Source organism: Xyrauchen texanus, chromosome 22 (assembly GCF_025860055.1).
Source record: "Xyrauchen texanus isolate HMW12.3.18 chromosome 22, RBS_HiC_50CHRs, whole genome shotgun sequence".
In the NCBI taxonomy this organism is placed as follows: Eukaryota; Metazoa; Chordata; class Actinopteri; order Cypriniformes; family Catostomidae; genus Xyrauchen; species Xyrauchen texanus.
In genome coordinates this window covers 22,674,280-22,695,423 of record NC_068297.1, presented here as the reverse complement: position 1 = coordinate 22,695,423, position 21,144 = coordinate 22,674,280, and the positions used below count along the sequence as shown (strand labels likewise).

Genomic DNA, 21,144 nt, shown 5'->3' with positions numbered 1-21,144 from the left:
GAAGTTCTGTGGTGATATCCCTTAGTTATTTGTTTATCCTATTCACCTGCAGTGCATTGTGAAATGTATGCAAATTACCGCATTTAGTTAATGCCTAATTTGCATATCAATGTGGTGATTGTGATGACGTTATTTTACACAAATTGTACTGTATTCACCTGTAGTGTCTCCATGAATTACAGTGCATAAGCCTGTATGGCCATGATATATGTGGAGTGGTGGTGGCGTAGTGGGCTAAACTGATAATCAGAAGGTCGCTGGTTCGAGGAGGGATTGTCCCTGTAATAAGGGCACTGTAAGTCGCTTTGAATAAAAGCATCTGCCAAATGCTTAAATGTAAATGTAATATATATATATATATATATATATATATATATATATATAAAATTACATTAGCTAGTAGCTCATGAGTCATGCATGTTAGCAAGACGCAAGTTAACTTTATTTGTCTTTTAGCTAATTAGCTGTTAAGTCGAGGCGCTGGTAGCTTAGTCTTTTGTTCATCACTACTCACCTCCACACAAGCCAAGAAAAACTCAACTGGGATAGGAGCTGGGAGGGGCTGCTGCCTGTCTGCCGGTCTGTGTGTCTGATGTGTCAATGTGTGCTGTACTGCTTCGTGGAGGGAGGGAGGGAGGGAGGGAGGGAGGAGAGGAGGGAGAGAGAGAGAGAGAGAGAGAGAGAGAGAGAGAGAGAGAGAGAGAGAGAGTGAGAGTCTCATCTCCCGACCTGATATTTCGATTTTTTTTTTATTCCAAAAATATATTTGTTTGACAGGGAAGCTTCACATGGAATTGTTTTCATTTATTAAAAAAAAAAAAAGCCCAGAATAAAGCGCACTTTCTCTCGAGGAAGAAAAAGGGCAGGTGCTCAAGCCCCCTTTGATGTCTATGTGTGCACATGCCTGATTTTATTGTGGATGTCCAAAATGGGTCCACAATTAGCCTATTGCCACACTTTCCAAAAGCTGGAGAATTGAGGGAAGAAAAATAAACTAAATTTTGCCATTTTAATTTTTTAAATATATATTTTTTTTGTGACAGTGGGTTTATTTTATTTAAATATTGGTGTCAAAATGCAAAATTCATAGGCCTTATTCAGAGTAGATGGCATATTTAATTATTCGTGATTAAAAACAAATATGAGGGACTGAAGTTCAGTCTATTTAATTCAATTAGTTTTACTGTCCAAATGTCAAAGTCATATTTAATTATCATAACCCATGTTTTAAACTGAGTTCAAGCTGTTGGCATCACCCTTGACTAAAGTCTTTATAGCATGTGCCATTATTGTGATGTTTGGTGGCTTAATAAGATAAATAGTCCACATACTGCACATGTTGCCACGTGTAGTTCAGGAGAAATTATTATTATTTATTTGTTTTAGTTTTTTGGCATAAAGCTTTGGTAAATACTGTATTTCACAGAGATAAACGTTTTCAGAAGATACAGAAGTTGCAGCATTTGTTTTCTTTAGTAGATAGTTTGATTTGAATAACAAAATCAGACATTGTACAGATAACTTGCATCACATTTTGTATTAAAAAACAAAATACCTAAACATCTTTAAAACAAGACACATTTACTTGATAAGCAAAATGACATAGGAGGTATTTGTATTGATACTGATTTCCCCATTCAATATTGATTCATATGTGTATATTTCAGTTGTAATGTCCCTTTTTCCTTACATAAGAAACAAATTCTCCCCCAGCTAATGCTGTTAATTACACAGGGGACCTTCAAACTAAGTACATTATGAAAATATTATTTTAATAATTATATTTTATCATTTTAAATCGTTTTGGTCACAAAAGCTTTTTAAAAAGGGAAGAAATCCATGTTTTCCATCCATCCATCAATATATATACAATATGATATATTACATATATTATATTATATTTTGTTATGTTTGTTGTTTACATGCATAATTTGCACTAATTGCAAGTATTTACTTTGATTTGTTGAACACATACAAAACCAGTTCTGTCTTTTTAAGAAAACTGTTTTTTACCATATTAAATAAGTACATATTGGTTACAGAGGACTCAAATGGCTTTAACTCAACCATACACCTTTTGAAATTTCTCTGTAAACAAGACTTATTGTATTAGGTCATCTTATTTCTCAATTAAATGCGTCTTTTTTTAAAGGTTCACTCAGTAATTTTTTTCTTATTTAAAAAGTTTTACTTCTATAGAAATTAATAGTAATTTTTAAACATAGGCTATGTATAAAATAATGACAACTCACGTGATATGAAGAGTTCAGTCATATCAGTAACCTAATAAAAGATTTTTTTATTCTACATGGGGCAGGGGTGCCTCATGGGGGCAGCCATGTTAGCATCACATGATCAGCTGAATACTACTCGCTTAATCCAGAGGCTATTTAGCTGAGATGGACCACTTCCATTTTAATGAATGGGAGAAATTGAAACACCAAACCAAGAAGCTCTTGTGCCCAATGATCAACAGATGTAGAAAGAACGTCCCACCTTACAGGTAAAAGAGCCAATCACCTTTTAGTTACAAACATTGCCTGTCAATCAACTCGCTAACGTGCATGCGCTTAGATATACAAGCATGGAAAATTGCGTGTTTATCCTAATATGAGGTAAAGAAGAACAATTTATTATTCCAATTTTATTGCTGATTAGAATATGTTCTTTGAATGTAATCTTGATCAACTGTTTTTGAGACACCCCCCATTCAAGTAGATAGGAGCTGCACTGTCATGACTGTAAATAGCCTCCCGAGAGAATTTTAAATTTGACAGAGAGTGGACTGACTTGCTAGAAAGACTTTGCTTAATCTCAGTAACTGCCCTGTTATTGGACACTTTCATTCATGAATTAAATTAATCCTGACTGATGGTGCATAGTCAATTTCTACAATGGCATTAGTAACTGAAAACTACTGTGTTTGAATGATGCAGCCTCCAAGCCGCTAGGTATCAGTGTAAGCCAGTGTCAGCCACTTCGACATACTTAAAAAAAACAAAAAGACCCCAAAAAAGTTCACCTTTAAGTTTATTTACATATTTTTACTTTAAAACAAGTTCTGTTTGATAAAACAAGTTCTTGAGATTAACTAAATTGTTAATTGCACAGAAATGATGTATAGTTCTATAGTATTTTTCTATTGCAAACAAATACCTCCAAGCTAACCAAGTCACATGTTGCCAGAGCACAACTCTATTAGTAGTAAAAGCTGGCTCAACCTAAGGTTGCCAACCCTGATGTACCAAACACATCCATGCCAGGGCTCCTGAGTGCTTGGCATTTTAATCTGCACACCCTGGCTGTCAGTACCGTGCAGATGCTTTGTATGCACTAAAAGCGTTGCTCTCAGACAGAGGGGACCATCAAACTGTTGGCTGTGGCTGGTCTAACCCAGAGAGAGTGGCTGGGCTTTCATGTGCCCACACTGAGCCACTCATCGTTCTGAGCTTGGCTGCTCTGATGACACCTAGCATGTGGGAGTACAGGCACGGAGGTCCTGCCTCTAATAACAGTCTCCATACTCATTGTGGAAGAAGATGGGAGCCACACACAAAGAGCCACACTTTCTCCTTTGGAAGATGAAAGACCTGCATGATGAGGCGCTGCTAATTGAGGCTGTTTGAGTGGTGGTTTTGTGCTCTGAAAATATGCCCTGCTGTTCTCACTACTGGTTTAGGAATAAAAGAACTCTACTGCTCTTTAGACTGTAGGTTAGACTTGAGGGTCATTAGCTGCCCAACGCAATGGCTTAAGTACCTAAAGTGCAGAGACTGATGGTTTTCAGACCAGGTCCATTGCTCTGGGTGGGTGAGTGACCAGTTTGACTAATTTCTACAAAAGTTTGAACTGAGAAGTACATAAATATAGCCAATACATCTATTTCTGATGACAAAGACCAATGTCCATTCATTTTTTTCCAAACTTGTATGACCTTTTCTTTCTTCTGTGAAACACAAAAGGAGAAAGTTGGAGAAAGCCTCAGTCACAATTCTTTTTGATGGTTTGGAAAACAGGTGCAATTAAAAAGAATGGGGACTGATGATGCCATTCTGCCCACCATCTCTTGTAGACGAAGGCCATAAAATAAAAGGTATGATCTCGTCAAATTTACGTGACCATGGCAACATATTTGCAAACCAAAATTATGTACTGTACTGTATTACACATTTGGCTGCAGTTTCCCAGTTAACAGGGAGCACTAAAAACAAGAAAAATTATGATGTTATCAGATGAGATTTGTAAGATGAATCTTAGATGGATGTTTAAATGAGTAAAACATACTTCCCAGACCTAAAATTATTTGCCTAACCAATAGAGGTTTTATTTTGATTTTTACGATTATTCTTTCACTTTTGTTTCAAGTGTTCTTGCCTGGGTCCAAATCGCAGTCTTTCAAATTCAAAGTCCAACACTCTATCAGGTAAGCTTCCGTGGAAGCTAATCAAGCTGGAATAAGTGTGTAAATGTTGGTGGGTCTGTAATACAAATGTTAAAATGTATAGTTTTTCAAAAAAAATTGTCCTAAGTGTTAAAAAACTCATAATCAGCCATTGTACTCGTGATTTGCGTGAAAGTGAATAAAACGCACAGTTGTTGTAGCGCCTCTAGAGTTCATTTCACCAAGAACTGCAACAAAGTGGCAGATAAAAGTCAGTTTGCAAAATGTAGTTATAGTAATGTTCATTCTATTAGACAAGGTTGATATACATATGTGGCCTGCACCATCATTTTAAATGACAATGACCCAGAATCACATTTAAAATTTTATGCACTAACATTTTTAAAACTATTTATATTTCAATTTCTAATTTTTTGCTTAGATAAATCATTTAAATGATGGCTGTCATCAAAACTATTTTTAAAAGGGACTTAAAAGATGCCAAACAATTTTCAGACATTATATGACAGAATTGAAAGATTTATTAAAGCACACATTAAATAATGAAGAAATTATTAAGATTTTACTGCAAATTTTTTTTGTAAATATTTATTTTAGCAATATGCTCTTCTCTAGAGTTCAACATTTTTCAAACTAACTAACTATGAACATTGAATTACTCTCCTGTGGTTAATGTACCGTTAGGTGAAAGTTGATTCCAGGGTTCCAGCGAATCCTTAAAAAGTTCCAGCGAATCCTTAAATTCAGTTTTCCAATATTTTATGTCATAAAAAGTCTTAAATATCTTAAATGATACAACAGAAGTTTTTATTTTTATTTAAAGAGGTCTTAAATTTCGGGCGGAAAGACCGTAATCGTGATATGACCTAATGTGATTATCAAACTTCAAAAGAATACGATTTAATTAAATAAATGCATGCACTGCATCCTTCAAAGTGAATATGCAGCACTGTTGTATTTTCTCCAAGCATGCGGGGCTTGTGAGTGTTTCCAGCTGTTGCTGAGCAGTTCGCAATCATTAAGCCATATCTGAAATTTATGACAAGGGATCACTAATGATCACCTGTTGATGATGTAGTGTTGATGAAATGTGACACTGTTTACTTTTAATTGTATATACTGTAATACATTGTAAATTAATATAGAAGTGCATGTTTTATATACCTTATTTGTTGAATGAGCAGCTGGATGCAGTGAAGAGCAAACAAAAAGAAAAAAGAAAGACTAATATCGGCTACCAATTAAAAAAATAAAACTATTGGCAGACGAACTGGCTTTCTTTCAACACCTTATCAAATCAGCACAATGCAATATCGGTCGACCTCTAATTTGTATTTATTTATATAATGGTACACAAACCAATTTTGTGACGTATATGTGGAAAACATGTCTTAAGTATTTTAAACGTTATACATCCTACCCTGTTTTACTGATAAGCAATGTTAAGGCCATGTTGAATGTGTGCCCCAGCCTGTCTAAGTAAGTCTATGATACAAGATTTATTTTGAGATTGTGTTGGTTTGTTTTGGTATGGGGATACAGTATTAATTGTATTTGTTCAGGTCTTGAAAAGGGTCTTAAAATGTCTTAAATTTTATTTGAAAAACTCTGTTTTGAAAAACACGGTTTACATTAAAGATGATAATTTCCCTGTATCTTCCAACATCCCCTATGATGTTCATTCATGTGATTGACAGACCACATTAAAGAGCATAAACAAAGACATGTAATTTGAATTCTATGATAACATTGACATCAATAAAGAACACAGAACAGTCAAAAATATTTTTTTACCAAATTTCTAGTTTTTTCCAGAAATGGCTCATTGCAACTTCAAACTAATTTTGATGGATAACATCACTTATATATTTTGTAAAGGCTCTGCCAGTTTGGGTTGTTAGTGCTTGTTATAGGTATGGTCTGTTTATTATTATGCATCAGATGTTTATGTGATTGAGCATCAGCAAGATGTAAGATTGAAAAAATAATAAAAGTAAATGGATCCTTTTCATATTTGGAACTCAGAAGCAAACTAGCAGTTGTAGCAGGATAAAAAGAGGTAAATGGGAGACCAATTTAATAGAAATTAATTATGTTACCATGAATTGCTAAAAGAGAAGAAGTTAATAGAGAGATGGATGCCAAATTTATGGTCACACCATCTCCAACGCAGCAGTGTTGACTATTTTGCTGGATGCTAAAACAAATTATTTCAGTTTTATAAAACACAAAGCACAGTAATATACATTGAAAAATGTACAGTTAAAATAGTTTGCTAAATTTACCCTACTAAATTATGGTAGAAAATCAATTTTATAAAGGCTGACAAGGGTCCATAAAATGTCAACCACAGAAAACTGCCCACTGTAATCATGATATTATATCTTGATACTATATATACACAAATACACAAAACAGTATGCAACCACTGTACATCATTTATGACAATTCTGAAAAATTGAAAGCATTGCTTCATTTTGGACATCTACCAGAAATTAATAGTGTCTAATATCCAGAACCCCTTCTTCTCGAACCATACTAAAAAAAACTGTCACGTTCCATCCAGCCTACAGCTTAGCTAAGCACTTCTAAACCTTCCTGCTGCTTGATCGTAAGAGGCGTCCACTTAATGGAGAGGCATTATAATACATGAGGAGCACTGATTATATCGAGTTCTTCCTCTCATCGGGCTAGCCGTCAAGGAGCACAAAGGGTGTGTGAGGTTAGCCCTATGCTTGTGGAATGTATCGGGAGTGCATGATGACATCTGACATTGAAGTGTCCCTGTGTTGCATGTTTAGGTGGTTTTCAGCAGGCACTAAAGCATCTTTTCACCTCATTTGCTTCCCTGGCTCCAATTTCAAAAGTCACCACAACCATAAACAAATAATGTTTGGCACTCAGGAAAAATATTGGCATGGAAATGGAGCTGAAGTGGATTTAAATGGTTTGAACAGTTGTTCTGAAAGGATAGTTGTGTTGTTCACAATGGCAGTTTAAAGCTGTGTGGTATATGGCACAATAGATGCAGTGAAATTAAAACATATTCAGACCACTAAAATGTAATAGATATTTCCTGCTGAATTCACACATACCTTTCATTCATAAATCAGGTGTGAAGGATCATTTTAGAAATTGTTCTTGCTGATTATAAGTGACCTTAAGTGGAAAATGAATTATAATACAACAGTACTCGGTTGCGCAAGCATTTACTACAAACAGTATTCTTAAAGCTTTGAGAAGTGACTACAAAAGCCAATGAATGGTCCTGTAAATCATACTGACAATACACTTGATTTGGACCACTCTTCTTGGTACCCACTCCAGGCCCATTAAAGGTTTTACAGGTTATTTACAACTTAAAAGAATGGTTCACCTAAAAATTAAAATTCTGTCATTATTTACTCACAATCATGTTGTTCCAAACTCAAATGACATTCTGTCATCTGCAGAACAAAAAAGGAATAAAGTAAAAAAATGTCTATTGTTCTTAAAGTAGTCCATTTAACAAGTGTGTCATATACCAAGTCTTCTGAAGGCATCCATTCATTTTGTATGATAAACAGACTGTAATATAAGTAATTAATCAAATGAAATCTTTTAAACTGCACTAAAATCCAATTGGGTTGATATGTCGATAACATCAAACCTCATTGGTTCTTGCACGTCTTGTGACCAAATGTCATAAAAACCATCATACAAAGTGATCAGATGCCTTTAAAAAACTTGGTATTTGACGTACAAGTCGCGCAAACTACTTTTTTTTTAATAGCTTCATTAAGCATTAGAATGAGTCAGTATTGTACTGTCCATTAAATTATTTCCTTTTGAAGAAAGAAAGTCATTTGGGTTTGAAAAAGCTTAAGGATGAATAAATCATAAAATCTATGGATCTGTGGTATGCTTTTTGTTACCACGATAATTTGAAATGGTCTTTTAAATTCTCTCTCAAAAGAGTAATACAATTACAATGGAATCCTTAAAAGCAAGTGCACCAGAGGATTTAACAGCAGGAATATGAAGCTTGAATGTTTTTGAAAGCATTTATCTGAATCTTTCAGTTCAAAAAACAAACAAAAAAGGATTTTACTTGAGTGAAGTTATATAAATCTTCATATTTAGCTGAGACTACTTTCTATGTGGAGAAACCTCTGCTTATGTGTTTTGTAATTTTTTACAAAGTACCTTTTTACAAAGCCGGTTCTCGCCGCCTCCTTTCCGGGTTTCGGTACCAGTGTAAAGTTGGGAAAGGAGGAGGCGAGAACCGGCTTTTCAATATAAATAATAATTTAATGATAAACTTAAAAGAAGACATAAACACACACATGACGGACATGTCCGTAAACGATCTCTCTCTCTCCCGCGCGATACTCTGCAGTCGACCTTTAAACCTCAGAGGCTTGATTAGCCTAATACAGGACCGGTGTGTATGATCATGACCCGGCCCTGCCCTCCGCCCTGCCACACCTTTTTTTTTGTCAGTGGTGGTAATCTATAGCATGTCAAACACATATTGCATAGTCGTTATATACATTAGTTATATGAAAATACCCAGAATTAAAACACTGCTCTCTGGAATACTTGATTCTGATCGGTCAATCGCAATGTGTACTGTAAGGGATAATGTACAGCCAGCCTGTCATTATCGCAAAATAAACCCCTTCAGGATCTTATAGGACCCTTCTACTTTACAGGGTCCTGATCACCCTGTCAGGGTTTATCTTGTGATAATGACAGGCTAGCTGTACATTATCCCTTACAGTACACATTGATAAAAGTTATTAAGATATGATGGAAAACTCTCTAAGGTAGAAAAATCTTTAATCCTATTCTTACATTGAGAAACCAAGCAACACAATAACTGAAACATAATAATTGTTTAAATATAGTAGCTGAATTGTTAATGTGTTATATAGACTATGACTCACCCCTCTCGCTGCGCCTCTCCTCTTTCCAGCTCTTGAATGACCCCGAGCAGCACTTTGATGGTTTCTTGACTAGAGCTGATCAGAGCGTCCATGGCTTGAAGCTTGGCTTTCACATTCCCATCTACCTCAGGGAGAGCAATCAACTGCCCCGCTGTGCCCTGCCGTGACTCGGCGGTACCCACGCTTTGACTACTATGACAGTGAGCCTGCATGTGGGCCTGGGAGGCACAGCTAGATGAATGCGGCAAAGCTTGCGATTGCGCCTGTAAGCCATTCAACTGCATTGAGTCTTGTTTGCATTTGCAGCTTCCTGAGTGACTCTCTAGGCATTCCACTTGTGTCAAAGACGTCCATGCAATAGGGCCAGAAATCTTAAAACAGTCACCTCTGGCCTGCAGAGGTTCAGTTGATGTGGTAGAGGAGGTTCTCTTGGCACAGTTTGAAAGCTGGCCTGTCCCTATCTCACTCTCACTGGGTAATCCTTTGTGTTTGGCCCTGCTCCCTGGGATATTGCCCTCTCTTCTTGAGTCCAACTGATCCGAAACTGTGTCTGTATCTCTACCCTGGCATGATGGATCAGGGTAGAGTTTTCCATTTGGGCAGTCAGGCCCAAAACATAAGTCCTTAGCAGCACTACACTGTGGCGTACTGTGAAGAAGTACTCGGGTCTGCTGCACCCTGCCGTCACATTGCTGTGCCCCTTTCTCCCCAACCTTTACATCACTCAGAAGCCCATTATTGTGATCTGGGTAGTTTTCCACCAGAGCAGTGTGTTTGATGACATTCCCCTTCTTGCGTTCGAAGGGGAAAGTCTGATATCGCTTTTTCAAGTCTGGAGAGGTTTGCACACCTGTGCTCTTTGTGACGTTGGGGATAGAGCGCCGTGCTGGCATGGTCATGTACCGCCTGTGAATGACCTTGCAGGAAACAGAGCGGGCTCTGGCACTTCTGTGGGCAACCTCATTCTGTGCCTCGCAGATGTCTTTGAAGTGCACCTGCAGGGCTTTGTTTCGCTTGCGTACAGTGCCCGTCCGACCTCCGCTCTCTCCTCCCAATGAAGGACCAACGGACTCTGAGTCCGACTCTGAGCTTGACAGAGTGCAGCGGCCTGCCACCTTACTGACCATAACTCCTGCAAGAGAGAAAGAGAACCTGTTTACACCTGGTATTAAGATCTGTTTCAGGTGATCCAATCAGAAGTCGACAGTGCTACATACAAATATAAACATAAATGATACAAAGCTTTTTGTCATTCGATCACGCAAACCACATTCAGAGGTAGTCAAAAACATGTGATCATATTGCATTTGTAGTGTAATTGCTAATCTGTCTTGGTGCTCCCTTTCACTGTACATCTTGCAATTGCAGTCCTTAGGCATGATCATGATTTCAAGCTTGATTATACTTCCTAGTGCTTGACGCATGTGCAGAGCGCTAGATGGAACTAGGAAGTGTTATCAAGATTGAAATCATAACCGCCAAGGAGACTGCTGATGTCAAGGTTTAGGGTGAAAAATTAGTTATATTTAGGTCTGTTCTCAACCAAAATGTATTAGATTGCTTCAGAAGACACTGATTAAACCAATGTAGTCTTATGGATCACTTTATGTTGCCTTTATGCTCTTTTTCGAGCTTGAAAGTTTGGACCCCATTCAATTATAATTCAAACTTTTCGCCATCATAATATCTTTGTATGTGTTCTGTGGAAGAAAGGAATTTGTACAAGTTTAAGACAATGTAAAGGTGAGTAAATGATGAGAGAATTATCATTTTTGGGTGAACTCTTGCCTGCGATGGACTGGCGACCTGTCCAGGGTGTCCCCTGCCTTTCGCCCAATGTTAGCTGGGATAGGCTCCAGCCCCCCGCGACCCTGTACACAGGATAAGCGGTTGACGATGGATGGATGGATGGATGGATGGGTGAACTCTTGCCCAAACCCCAACCCTAAACCTAAGAGTCAGTGGAGTAACAAAAATAAGCGCTCACCATTGTTTATGTGAACACAATTAATTTCTCGTTTCCATGTGACCAAAACCTGTCTCAGAGGTTGCTCGTGCAATAGCAGCACTAGAGGAAAATGTGACACCCCCCCTTCATTCTCTCTTGTACTTTTTACACAGAGATGTAGTGAGTGATGTATGTAGTTGTGATATCAGACAACCTCTCCTCTAAATCTGATCACAAGTGGTCACAGGAGAAGCATATGAGACTTGTTACTACCAGGTATGAGCAGAGATGTGTCTCTCCTGACTACTTTTGATAAGATCACCTGAGACATATCTTAATACCAGGTGTGAACAGGGCCAGAACAAGAGAGAGAGAAAAAAGAGAGAGAAAGAGTGTTTACAGTTAATGACATTGCAGTGATTGCAGCTGAAGCACAGATGGCCTAGTTTTGTCTTTTCCTCAGCACACAACATCCTGGCAGTCAAAGCTTGTGTGTGTGTGTGTGTGTGTGTGTGTGTGTGTGTCAGTGGAAGTCACAGCTGACATGAGGCAACCCACATTCATGCTTTCTCATTACACTTATGCTTCATCTCTCTAATGAGGCTGCCAGTACATAGGAGATGGGGCTGAAGCACAGGCCACCAGCTAGACGGTACAGGGCTTTTTGAATCGTCAGATATGAAATGGAACTCAACACTTGATGGCAAATACAGAACTCCAAGAAAGCATGACACCCAAATTAAGAGGAACAAAATGGTGTAAACAGATCCGAGCAGAGAGCGTTAAAAAATGTGCAAAAGTATAAAATCACTCTCCACAGTTTTCTTTGATGCACATGACAGTGGTGGCACTTATTTGGACCAGAACAAGCTGTTGATATACATTTGAACAGACATTATGGCTGGTACCAAACATTCTTCCATGTACTAATACTAATGCTTCATCTGTATTATCATCCACCAGGGGATAATCCCAAGGCTAAATGATTAGAAAAGTAATAACACACCTATCCACTATTTGAGGTTTCTTTGATATCCAGTGCGGAACAAGTTGTGTGTGTTGTTCAAGTCCCTAACCATAAAACTGAGCTGTAGTAATGCATATGCTTACTTTAGTAAGCACCACTAATTCTGTTTTAAATTAAAGCTCAACACCAAAACTCTGTTTTAGCTCACTTGGATCACCAAGCACTAATATTTTTTGGTGAATAAATTCCATGACCAAAATTCGTAGCAAGCCATGTAATGTAAAGCAAATGTTTCGATGTGTAGATAAATATAGTGGCAAGACAGTTTTCATTCTGCATCATATTCATTTCACTCAGCTGTGGTCTATCATTTACTATTAGTCACTGCAATGTCTGGCAGGCTCAGTAACAGGGACGAATACAGATGGACACCATGTCATCCATCAGGCAGCAGCAGTGTCTTGTAGTGTCTGATTTCACTCCCAAAGCTTACCTGACTCGACAGTGATAACACTCATCCTCGAGTCATTGAACTACACCCCTAATGATTCAGTCAGCTTTTGCATCTCAAAATAATTCCATAATTCCTGGTGTGAATTGTCCTGTCAATTTCTGGAGTCAATAGGCGAGGTAATTTCAGCTAGGCCACAGAACACACAGGGGCGATTGTGTATTTTCATGTGCTGTGTGCAATGTATTAGCACCCTATTCACAACAGGAATTATGCAAAAGAAACAATGCCACAAACATGACCAAAAATGTATTTAGCAGACTGATGCAATCTGCCACACTTTACTGGGAGTACAGTGTCGATCCACCATTGTGATCCTGACACCTGAATCACACTCAATACACTGCACATCTAAATACAGTATATGCACGGTTATAACATTCTTTTCATCATTTAATAATTTACTGCTGCCATAATCAATAGAAAATGTCCACAAACATCTCTAAGAAAATGTCTCATAAACATTGATTACAATTCTGTGTAATGTCTGCTTTTTGTAAGTGGTAACAGCATGACATTATTTACGTCACGTAAATCACACTACAATAGAGTTTTGTAAATAAGGTACAATCTATTATGAGTATAATGGTCCCTTTTCACAGACTGTGATGACACATTTTTGCCTTAATTTAGCAGTGTAAATCTAGCAAACTTAAATATATATATAAATAAATAAATAAATAATAATATAATATATATATATATATATATATATATATATATATATATATATATATATATATATATATATATATATATATATATGAATGAGGGACAGTAAATGGTAAATTGCAGTGAATTGTGATGAAAGCTGTAAGCTTTTCATGAATCAGCAATCACTTGTATCAAAATGATATTGTCTTGCACATGCCAAGATCGTTTATAGCATCTGCACTCCCACCAATCTCTGATTTATAGCACCATCTGTCCTTAAACAGATGGCAATGACTGATCGATTAATTGATTCTGTAATTTAATGAAATCCACATGGTAGTGGCTCACCTGCTTATCTTGTAATTGCCACTGAATATCAACTATGATTAGTATTTAAAACAATCTTTGGGTCATTTATGAGTAGTCACTCTAGAATTCAGAGAATTGTTTTTGAAAGGTCTTGAGGATGCTTTCAAAGGCACATAGAAACTTTATTCACCTAACTCTGGCTGGGTTTAGATTCCAGGCCCAGTTGCACAAAACTTCTTAAGAAAACCCTTAATGGCAATTATAACTTAGGCCAGGGCGTAAGTTGCACATCATAATTTACTCTTCATTTTTACTCTGCTTTTGGGTCCTCAGCCTTCTCTGTGAACTTGGCACCCTCACATTGTTCCAAACCCGTATATCTTTTTTCTTCCATGGAACACAAAAGGAGCTCTTAAAGCAGTACAGTGTATATTAGTCTCATTACACCTTTTATCCATACATCAACATCTCCTTTTGTGATCCTCAGTAAGAAAAACCAACAGGAGTTTTGAAACAACATGAAAATGCAATTTTTATTTTTGGGTGAGCTATCCCTTTTAATGTCTTTGGCAGGTTTCCTGAAAACATTGTTATCCAAGTAATGCATTCAAACTTTCGTAAGCTGACGAGACCCTCAGGCCTCTTGAAAATCACATTCAATGCCGTTTTATCAGAGGAATCAGAAACAAAATAAGCAATAATAATGCAATCTATTTTATATTCAAGAATAATAAAAATGTGTTGGTAAAAATCACCTCAAGTCTTGCATTCTTGAATTTGCCTGACAGAAAATAGGCTATAACTTTAGTAGGACTTTGATAAGCAGGTAGATGCAATAGAGGAGTGATATATTCTTAATAATAATAAACAGTACATTTTGCAATAAATTTGAGTTGCTAAATTGAGCACATGCATCTATAAACAAAATTTCAGATAATGTTTCCATTCAACAAGCACAAGTACAGAAACTACAGAACCCCCTTATACTGTAATGATACACACCCATGTGTAATAGCTTAACATATATTTATCTTAGGAGCACATTCATTTATCTATGTTTTGTTGAGTATTAAGATATCTGAAACCATGTATTATCAAAGCCAGTATAACTATTATCACTAAATTCAGTAATGTTTAATCACTTTTAACAACTCAACAAGATTTCCATGTTTGGCAATTTTTTGACAGTAAAAAACTTCTGGAAATGTTGATAGCTCCCCAAATGATGATGGTGACTCGTTTTGAAGCTTAAAAAGGACCCAAAAGTATCATAAAAATGGTAACACTTTACAATAAGGGTCAATTTGTTAACATTAGTTATCAACATTTGTTGCCATGAACTGACAATGAACATTACTTTTACAGCATTTATTAATCTTATAATAATACTAATCAATGCATTAAATCAAGAGTCGTATTAGATAACATTAGTTAATGCACTATGAACTAATATTCATTAACAATGAACAATTGTATTTTTATTCAATAACATTAACAAAGATTAATAAATTCTGTATAAAAAAAAGGGGTGTTCATTGTATGTTTGTGATACCTAATGCAACTAATGTTAACAAATCAAAACTTATAGTAAAGTGCTACCCATAAAGGTATAGTCCATGCAACTAGTCCATCATATTCTGAATCTTCTGAAGGCATACAATTTGGTTTTGGTGAGAAACAACCTGAAATGTAAATTATTTTACAGTGAATATCTTGACTTTCCCCACAGCTCTCCAAAGAAGCTGGTCTACTATGGTTTGCGCTCAGGGCTGGCACTAGACAAATTGAGGCCCTACATAGAGTTTCATGATCATTGGGTGGGGAGAGGGACAGGGGGTGGTGGGATGCCACGCTGATAATCTGACGTGGTGCCAACTGCGAGGTGATCATCTGTGCTCAGCGACTGCTATCAGGTCCTTGAATTATATTTAATGTCTGAGGAAGGGCAGCCGGTGGAGTTTCTGGGCGGGCTTGCATAGTATGCGTATATGGAGCAACGATACTGTTTGCGGTTAAACCTCATGAAAGTAAAACAGTGTAAGTTCTCACGTACAAGCTTCTCTCATAACAGTAAGTAAATGATGACAGAATTTTCATTTATGGGTGAACTATTATTTTAATAAAAAATGATTTATGGGTAGCTAAGCGTGTAAAGACACTGACTACCACCCCAGGAGTTGCTAGTTCGAATCCAGGGTGTGCTGAGTGACTCCAGCCAGGTCTCCTAAGCAACCAAATTGGCCTGGTTGCTGGGGGGGTAGAGTCACATGGGGTAACCTCCTTGTGGTCAATATAATGTGGTTCTTGCTCATGGTGGGGCATGATGTGAGTTGAGCATGGATGCAGCGGAGAATAGCGTGAAGCTAATTCATTGTGGTAACTCGCTCAGCAAGACACGTGATAAACTGCGCAGATTGACTGTTTCAGACGTGGAGGCAACTGAGATTCACTATGCCACCACGAGGACTTGAAGCACTTTGGGAATTGGGCATTCCAAATTGGGGGAGAAAAAATGTATTAAAAAATAAATTTAAAAATTATTATTTACATTCTGGTTTGTGAAACAGCCTTGGGGCCATTATAAAATAACATACAAAGTCATTTAAGATAAACTTAAAGGGATAGTTCACCCAAATTATCTCATTATGTACTCATCCTAATGCCATCCCAGATATGTATGACTTACTTTCTTCTGCAGAACACAAACGAAGATTTTTAGAATCATATTTCATCTCTGTAGGTCCTCACAATGCAAGTGAATGGGTGCCAGAACTTTTGAAGCTCAAACAAATTATCCATGAGACTCCAATTCATATCTACAGAAGCTATATAAGTGTGGGTGAAAGAAATCAATATTGAAGTAATTTTTTAATATTTAATCCACACCTGCAATGGCATGATGGTAAGAAAATTATCAGAGAATTTTCATTTTTGCATGAACTATCCCTTTAAAGAGTGTAATTTTTAACACTATCCTGTGTTTACTCTTGTGAGGGGTATTAAGGGTCAGTATCAGAAGCATCAGCAACATTGCCATGTTGTAATGGTTTTCCTGGATGGCAGCGTTTACTGTCATCATTACTGTCATCATCAATAATTTGCCCCTCCCCAAGGGTACTCACCAAAAATACAGTGACATTTTATAGATGGAGTAGACACTGGGCTCTTGAACAAATTCTCTCTCTCTCTTTTAGCAACACATACAGAGGTCCCGTTTCGACCCTAAACAATTTGGCCACCGTCAGCCCTAGGATTATGAGTAATGCATTGAATCAAAAATTGCAAAAGTAATCCTCTTAACTCTCCTCATGAACTATAGCAGCATGTTGCTCCAGACAGCCTCAATGCTCTTATTGAAAACAGCTGGTAAAAAGAAACATACTTTAAACTCTAAAGCAGAGTGTCGTTTTTTCAATACATATTGAAATATTTTTTGAAATAATTTTCACCAGGAGTAAAATCCTGTATATTTATATTAGGCATACAGAATGCTTTTATTCAAAGCAGCTTACAGTGCATTCAAAGTGTGCATTTTAAAAGTTATGTCTTCTGGAAATTGAACCCAGAATCTTGGCATTGCAAGTGCCATGTCCTATACCATTTGAGCTACAAATGCTACACTCCCTGAAGCTACAGGAACACAGCAGGTGTACATTAAGCTTCCTTCAGCAGGGTAACACAGTCACAAACAATATCTTATTCAGTATTTCTTCTTAGATCCATCTTCATTCATCATCAAATTCTCAGATCTTTCTTTATGTTGTAGACTTTATTTCGTGCCTGCTTCCATTTTTGCAAATCCTATCAACTGGGAGAACAAACGGATATTCCGCAGTGAAGGAAGCCTCGGATTTATGGGTCAGTCACACTGGGGACTTTATATCAAAATCTATCCTAATCTCATGATTTTGAGGGATAATAAGATTGACAGTGGATTTGTAGGCTGATATGACTTTTATTCCACAGCGATATAATTAGTATTTCTTTTACATTGCAAGGATAAATATAAGTGTGTGAGCTGTTTTTATTGTGGTGTGTGTTTCTCTAGTTTTATTGTATGCTATTATACTCAGCTGTTACATAAAACCTACAAACATTATTCATGTTTTGTCATGCAAAAGAAGCATGATGTGTGAATGATGCTCTGTAACATTTAGCAGGAAAATGGTGTGAATGTCCAGAGACAACATGGAATGAATGCCTATAAAACATAACATGCATCATATATTTTATAAAATCAGAACTCAACCCCTTAAAATATGATACAAAACAAGTGATATTTTACAATGCCACCTTTTATTATGTTATTGTTAGAATGGTTAATTCTGTCAGATTGCTATTACATTGGGTCTCATTCAGTAATAGTTGAGTTAAAGTTACATACTTAGTTATGCAGAACTTCAGCTGAATTTAAAACGGTGCATATACACATAAATATATTCTTAACCTCAATCTAATGTTGATGAAACATGCAACATAGTAATTTAGAAAGTTAGTAATTTGCATATAACATGAACTAACCATCTCCATATAAAGGCTTTCAACACAACCTGGCATGTACCTCGTCACATCCTGCAAATACATTTTACAATTTCTAAAGATGAGCTCTTGCCCAAGAGCATCCATCGCAAGATCTTTGAGTAATATCAAGTGTGTCATTCTCAAAAACCAGTTTTAACACACAAAATGGCACTACAAGAACAACTTTAATTCCCTTTCACACAAATCACAAGCAGATTATGGTAAATGGTCTGCACTTATATAGCACCTTTTTAAGCCTTAACAGTATTCAAAGTGCTTTACACTACATCTCATTCACCCATTCACACACCATTGGCAGCAGAGCTGCTATGTAAGGTGCTAACCTTAGCTGCTATCTAAGGTGCATTGGGAGCAACTTGGGGTTCAGGGTCTTGCCCAAGGACACTTCAGCATGTGGAGTCATGTGTGCCGGGATTCAAACCACCAACCCTGTGATTAGTGGCCAACCCGCTCTACCAACTGAGCCACAACCGCCCATTTATCAGTTTATAAACACTTTTAGCTCTGTTTCTCACCTAATGCTCTCTTATGACATCAAAACACTTTTACCATAGTGCATGACTTGTAAAGTGATACACCTTAACATATGCGTTACAAATTTAAAAACTTGTTCAAATGCAATTAAATAGCATGGTAGCTCAACTTATAGAGCGTTGCACTTGCGAATGCGATACAAAGGGCCATGGTAGAATCCTGAAGGGCATGTAAGTTGACATGTGAACTAAAGTGAAATTATATGGTTGCTTTAGCAATTGCATTTTGCTTCTCACTTTTGCTTATTATGATTATATAGGTTAGGTTTAGGTTTGGGAGGTCGGTTTTCTTTATTTAAATCTTGATAAAGCATTAACCTTCAAAAACCATCTGTTTGCGTGAACATTTAACTTGCTTTAGAGCAACTCAGTGAACATTTCACCTGGGAACTGCCACGGACTGAGTAATGAACCACGTAATATTGTTTTGCAAAAGTGTTGTCACAGTCTCGTAATTGTCATAAGATCAGGCTGAAAACAACAACTGATTTTATACAACGGCACCTTTTATTATGGTATCGTTAGAACATTTCTGTAACACTGGTTCATTAATAGATATTAATAAAAAAAATTATCACAGTCCTTATAGAAAATGTATATACAAGAAGCAGTCCTTAAAACAGCAGGTTCTAATTTTTATCATGTAAACGTATTGATGAATCATGAATTCTGGATGAAATTGTTCGCACACAGGTTCAACAAACAAATACATGTGCACATTTAGTGAATGAGACCCAGAGTGTATAATGTACTGTGCAGATGTATTTTTCCATATCTGCACAGTGATATTCCTAAGATGCTGTTGTTGGTCTTTCCTTTCCATTTTCCCTTTTTGATTTCTGTAATAATCAAAACAAAAAAAAACAATAGTGAGAGAATTAGATGACCACCAAAATTTCAAACCAGGAAATATTCTACAAGATTCAACAGAGAGTAGATGGGAGCAATAAAGACCGTTGTACATCCTTGAGGTGTTTCTGAAATGGATAAAACAGCACCTGACTGCACTGCTGCATCACGCTGAAGTCATGAGCCGTCCCTGTCTGTGGCTCTTCTGAGACACACTGAACTGACATATTTCAATACTGCCTTTTGAAAAATGGCTGACCACTTTGTTATACAATATTGTTAAAAATGTCACAATGTGATGTTTTTTATTAGTGAATCATGTAGCTTGATTAGCAAAAGGGTTCAAAGTAAAAATAAAGTCTGTATAACGGTTTGTCAGATCTCAACTTTCTCATAATTAATTGTTGGTAATAATCAGCTTACTCTATCACTAACTCATCTGCCACTGTGATGGAACTTGAAAATTGATTGCAGCAATAAGTCTCGTTTACTAACCATGTATATGGCTGTATCCAAACCTTTCCCCTTCTGTCGCTCTCTCCACGTTGTGTCAGAGAAGCGACACTAGGGGTCTCTCTTGAGCGCCAATATACACCTCTGATCTATGAAAAAAGGCCAATGAGAAGTTGGCAGCCGGTATTTGCATATCCCGCCCCTGGACATGCGGGTATTTAAACGGGGTAAATACGGGAGTTCATTCGGAAAATTTCTTCGGAGCCGATGGTCGTGTCTGCAATTGCTGCGAGTTACACACCAGTTCCTGTATTCCTCTGCTGCATGCTGTTGGATCTTACGCCGCATAACAGCGGCTTTCTCCTGTTTGCACGGCTGTGCATTCCTGCCCCTGGGCGCTTCGACAGCGCAGATAAAAAATAACTCTCACGAGTCCTTTTCATAAAAGAGTGATTCTATTAAAAGAGTAATTTCCTCTAAAAGAGCAAAACACAGCGGCGTTGAACGTCCTTTTAAGGACACGTCTTTATAAAGATGCCTTTCCGCCCCTGTGTTGTTCCTGGATGCAGTAGAGTGCTCTCCGCTTCAGACGGCCACAGTCGTTGTCTCGTGTGTCTGGGTAGCGATCACACCGAGGCTGCGTATGTGGATGGTTCATGTTCTCACTGCGAGAACATGACCATGACAACGTTGCGGTCGCGGCTCACTTACAACCGTAAGCAAGCCCCTCCAGCCGCCCCCCGCGTTGCTCAGGCACCTCAGCCGTTTGGGGCTTCAGGTCAGCTGGGAAAAGAGCAAGCTCACCCCGGTTCAGAGCATCTCTTTTCTCGGTTTGGAGTTAGACTCAAGTCTCAATGACAGCACGTCTCTCCAACGAGCGTGCTCTGTCGGTGCTGAAATGCCTCGCTTCCGTCAAGCCAGGTACCGTGGTCCCTCTATAACGATTCCAACAGCTCCTGGGGCATATGGCATCCTCAAGGTGTATGTCGCCGCCATCGCGGCTCACCACGACACGATAGACGGCAAGTCTCTTGGTAAGCACGACGTA

At 37.6% G+C, this 21,144-nt stretch overlaps 1 protein-coding gene across 1 annotated transcript in view; it reads right to left on the bottom strand.

Moving 5' to 3' along the window:
- insyn2ab (inhibitory synaptic factor 2Ab) overlaps positions 1-21,144 on the bottom strand; it is a 71,899-nt gene that overhangs the window by 42,698 nt on the left and 8,057 nt on the right. Inside the window, exon 2 of the mRNA XM_052154177.1 lies at positions 9,331-10,462. Within this exon, the coding sequence (XP_052010137.1) occupies positions 9,331-10,457 (1,127 nt within the window). The 5' untranslated portion in view covers positions 10,458-10,462. The remainder of the gene's footprint in view (positions 1-9,330; positions 10,463-21,144) is intronic.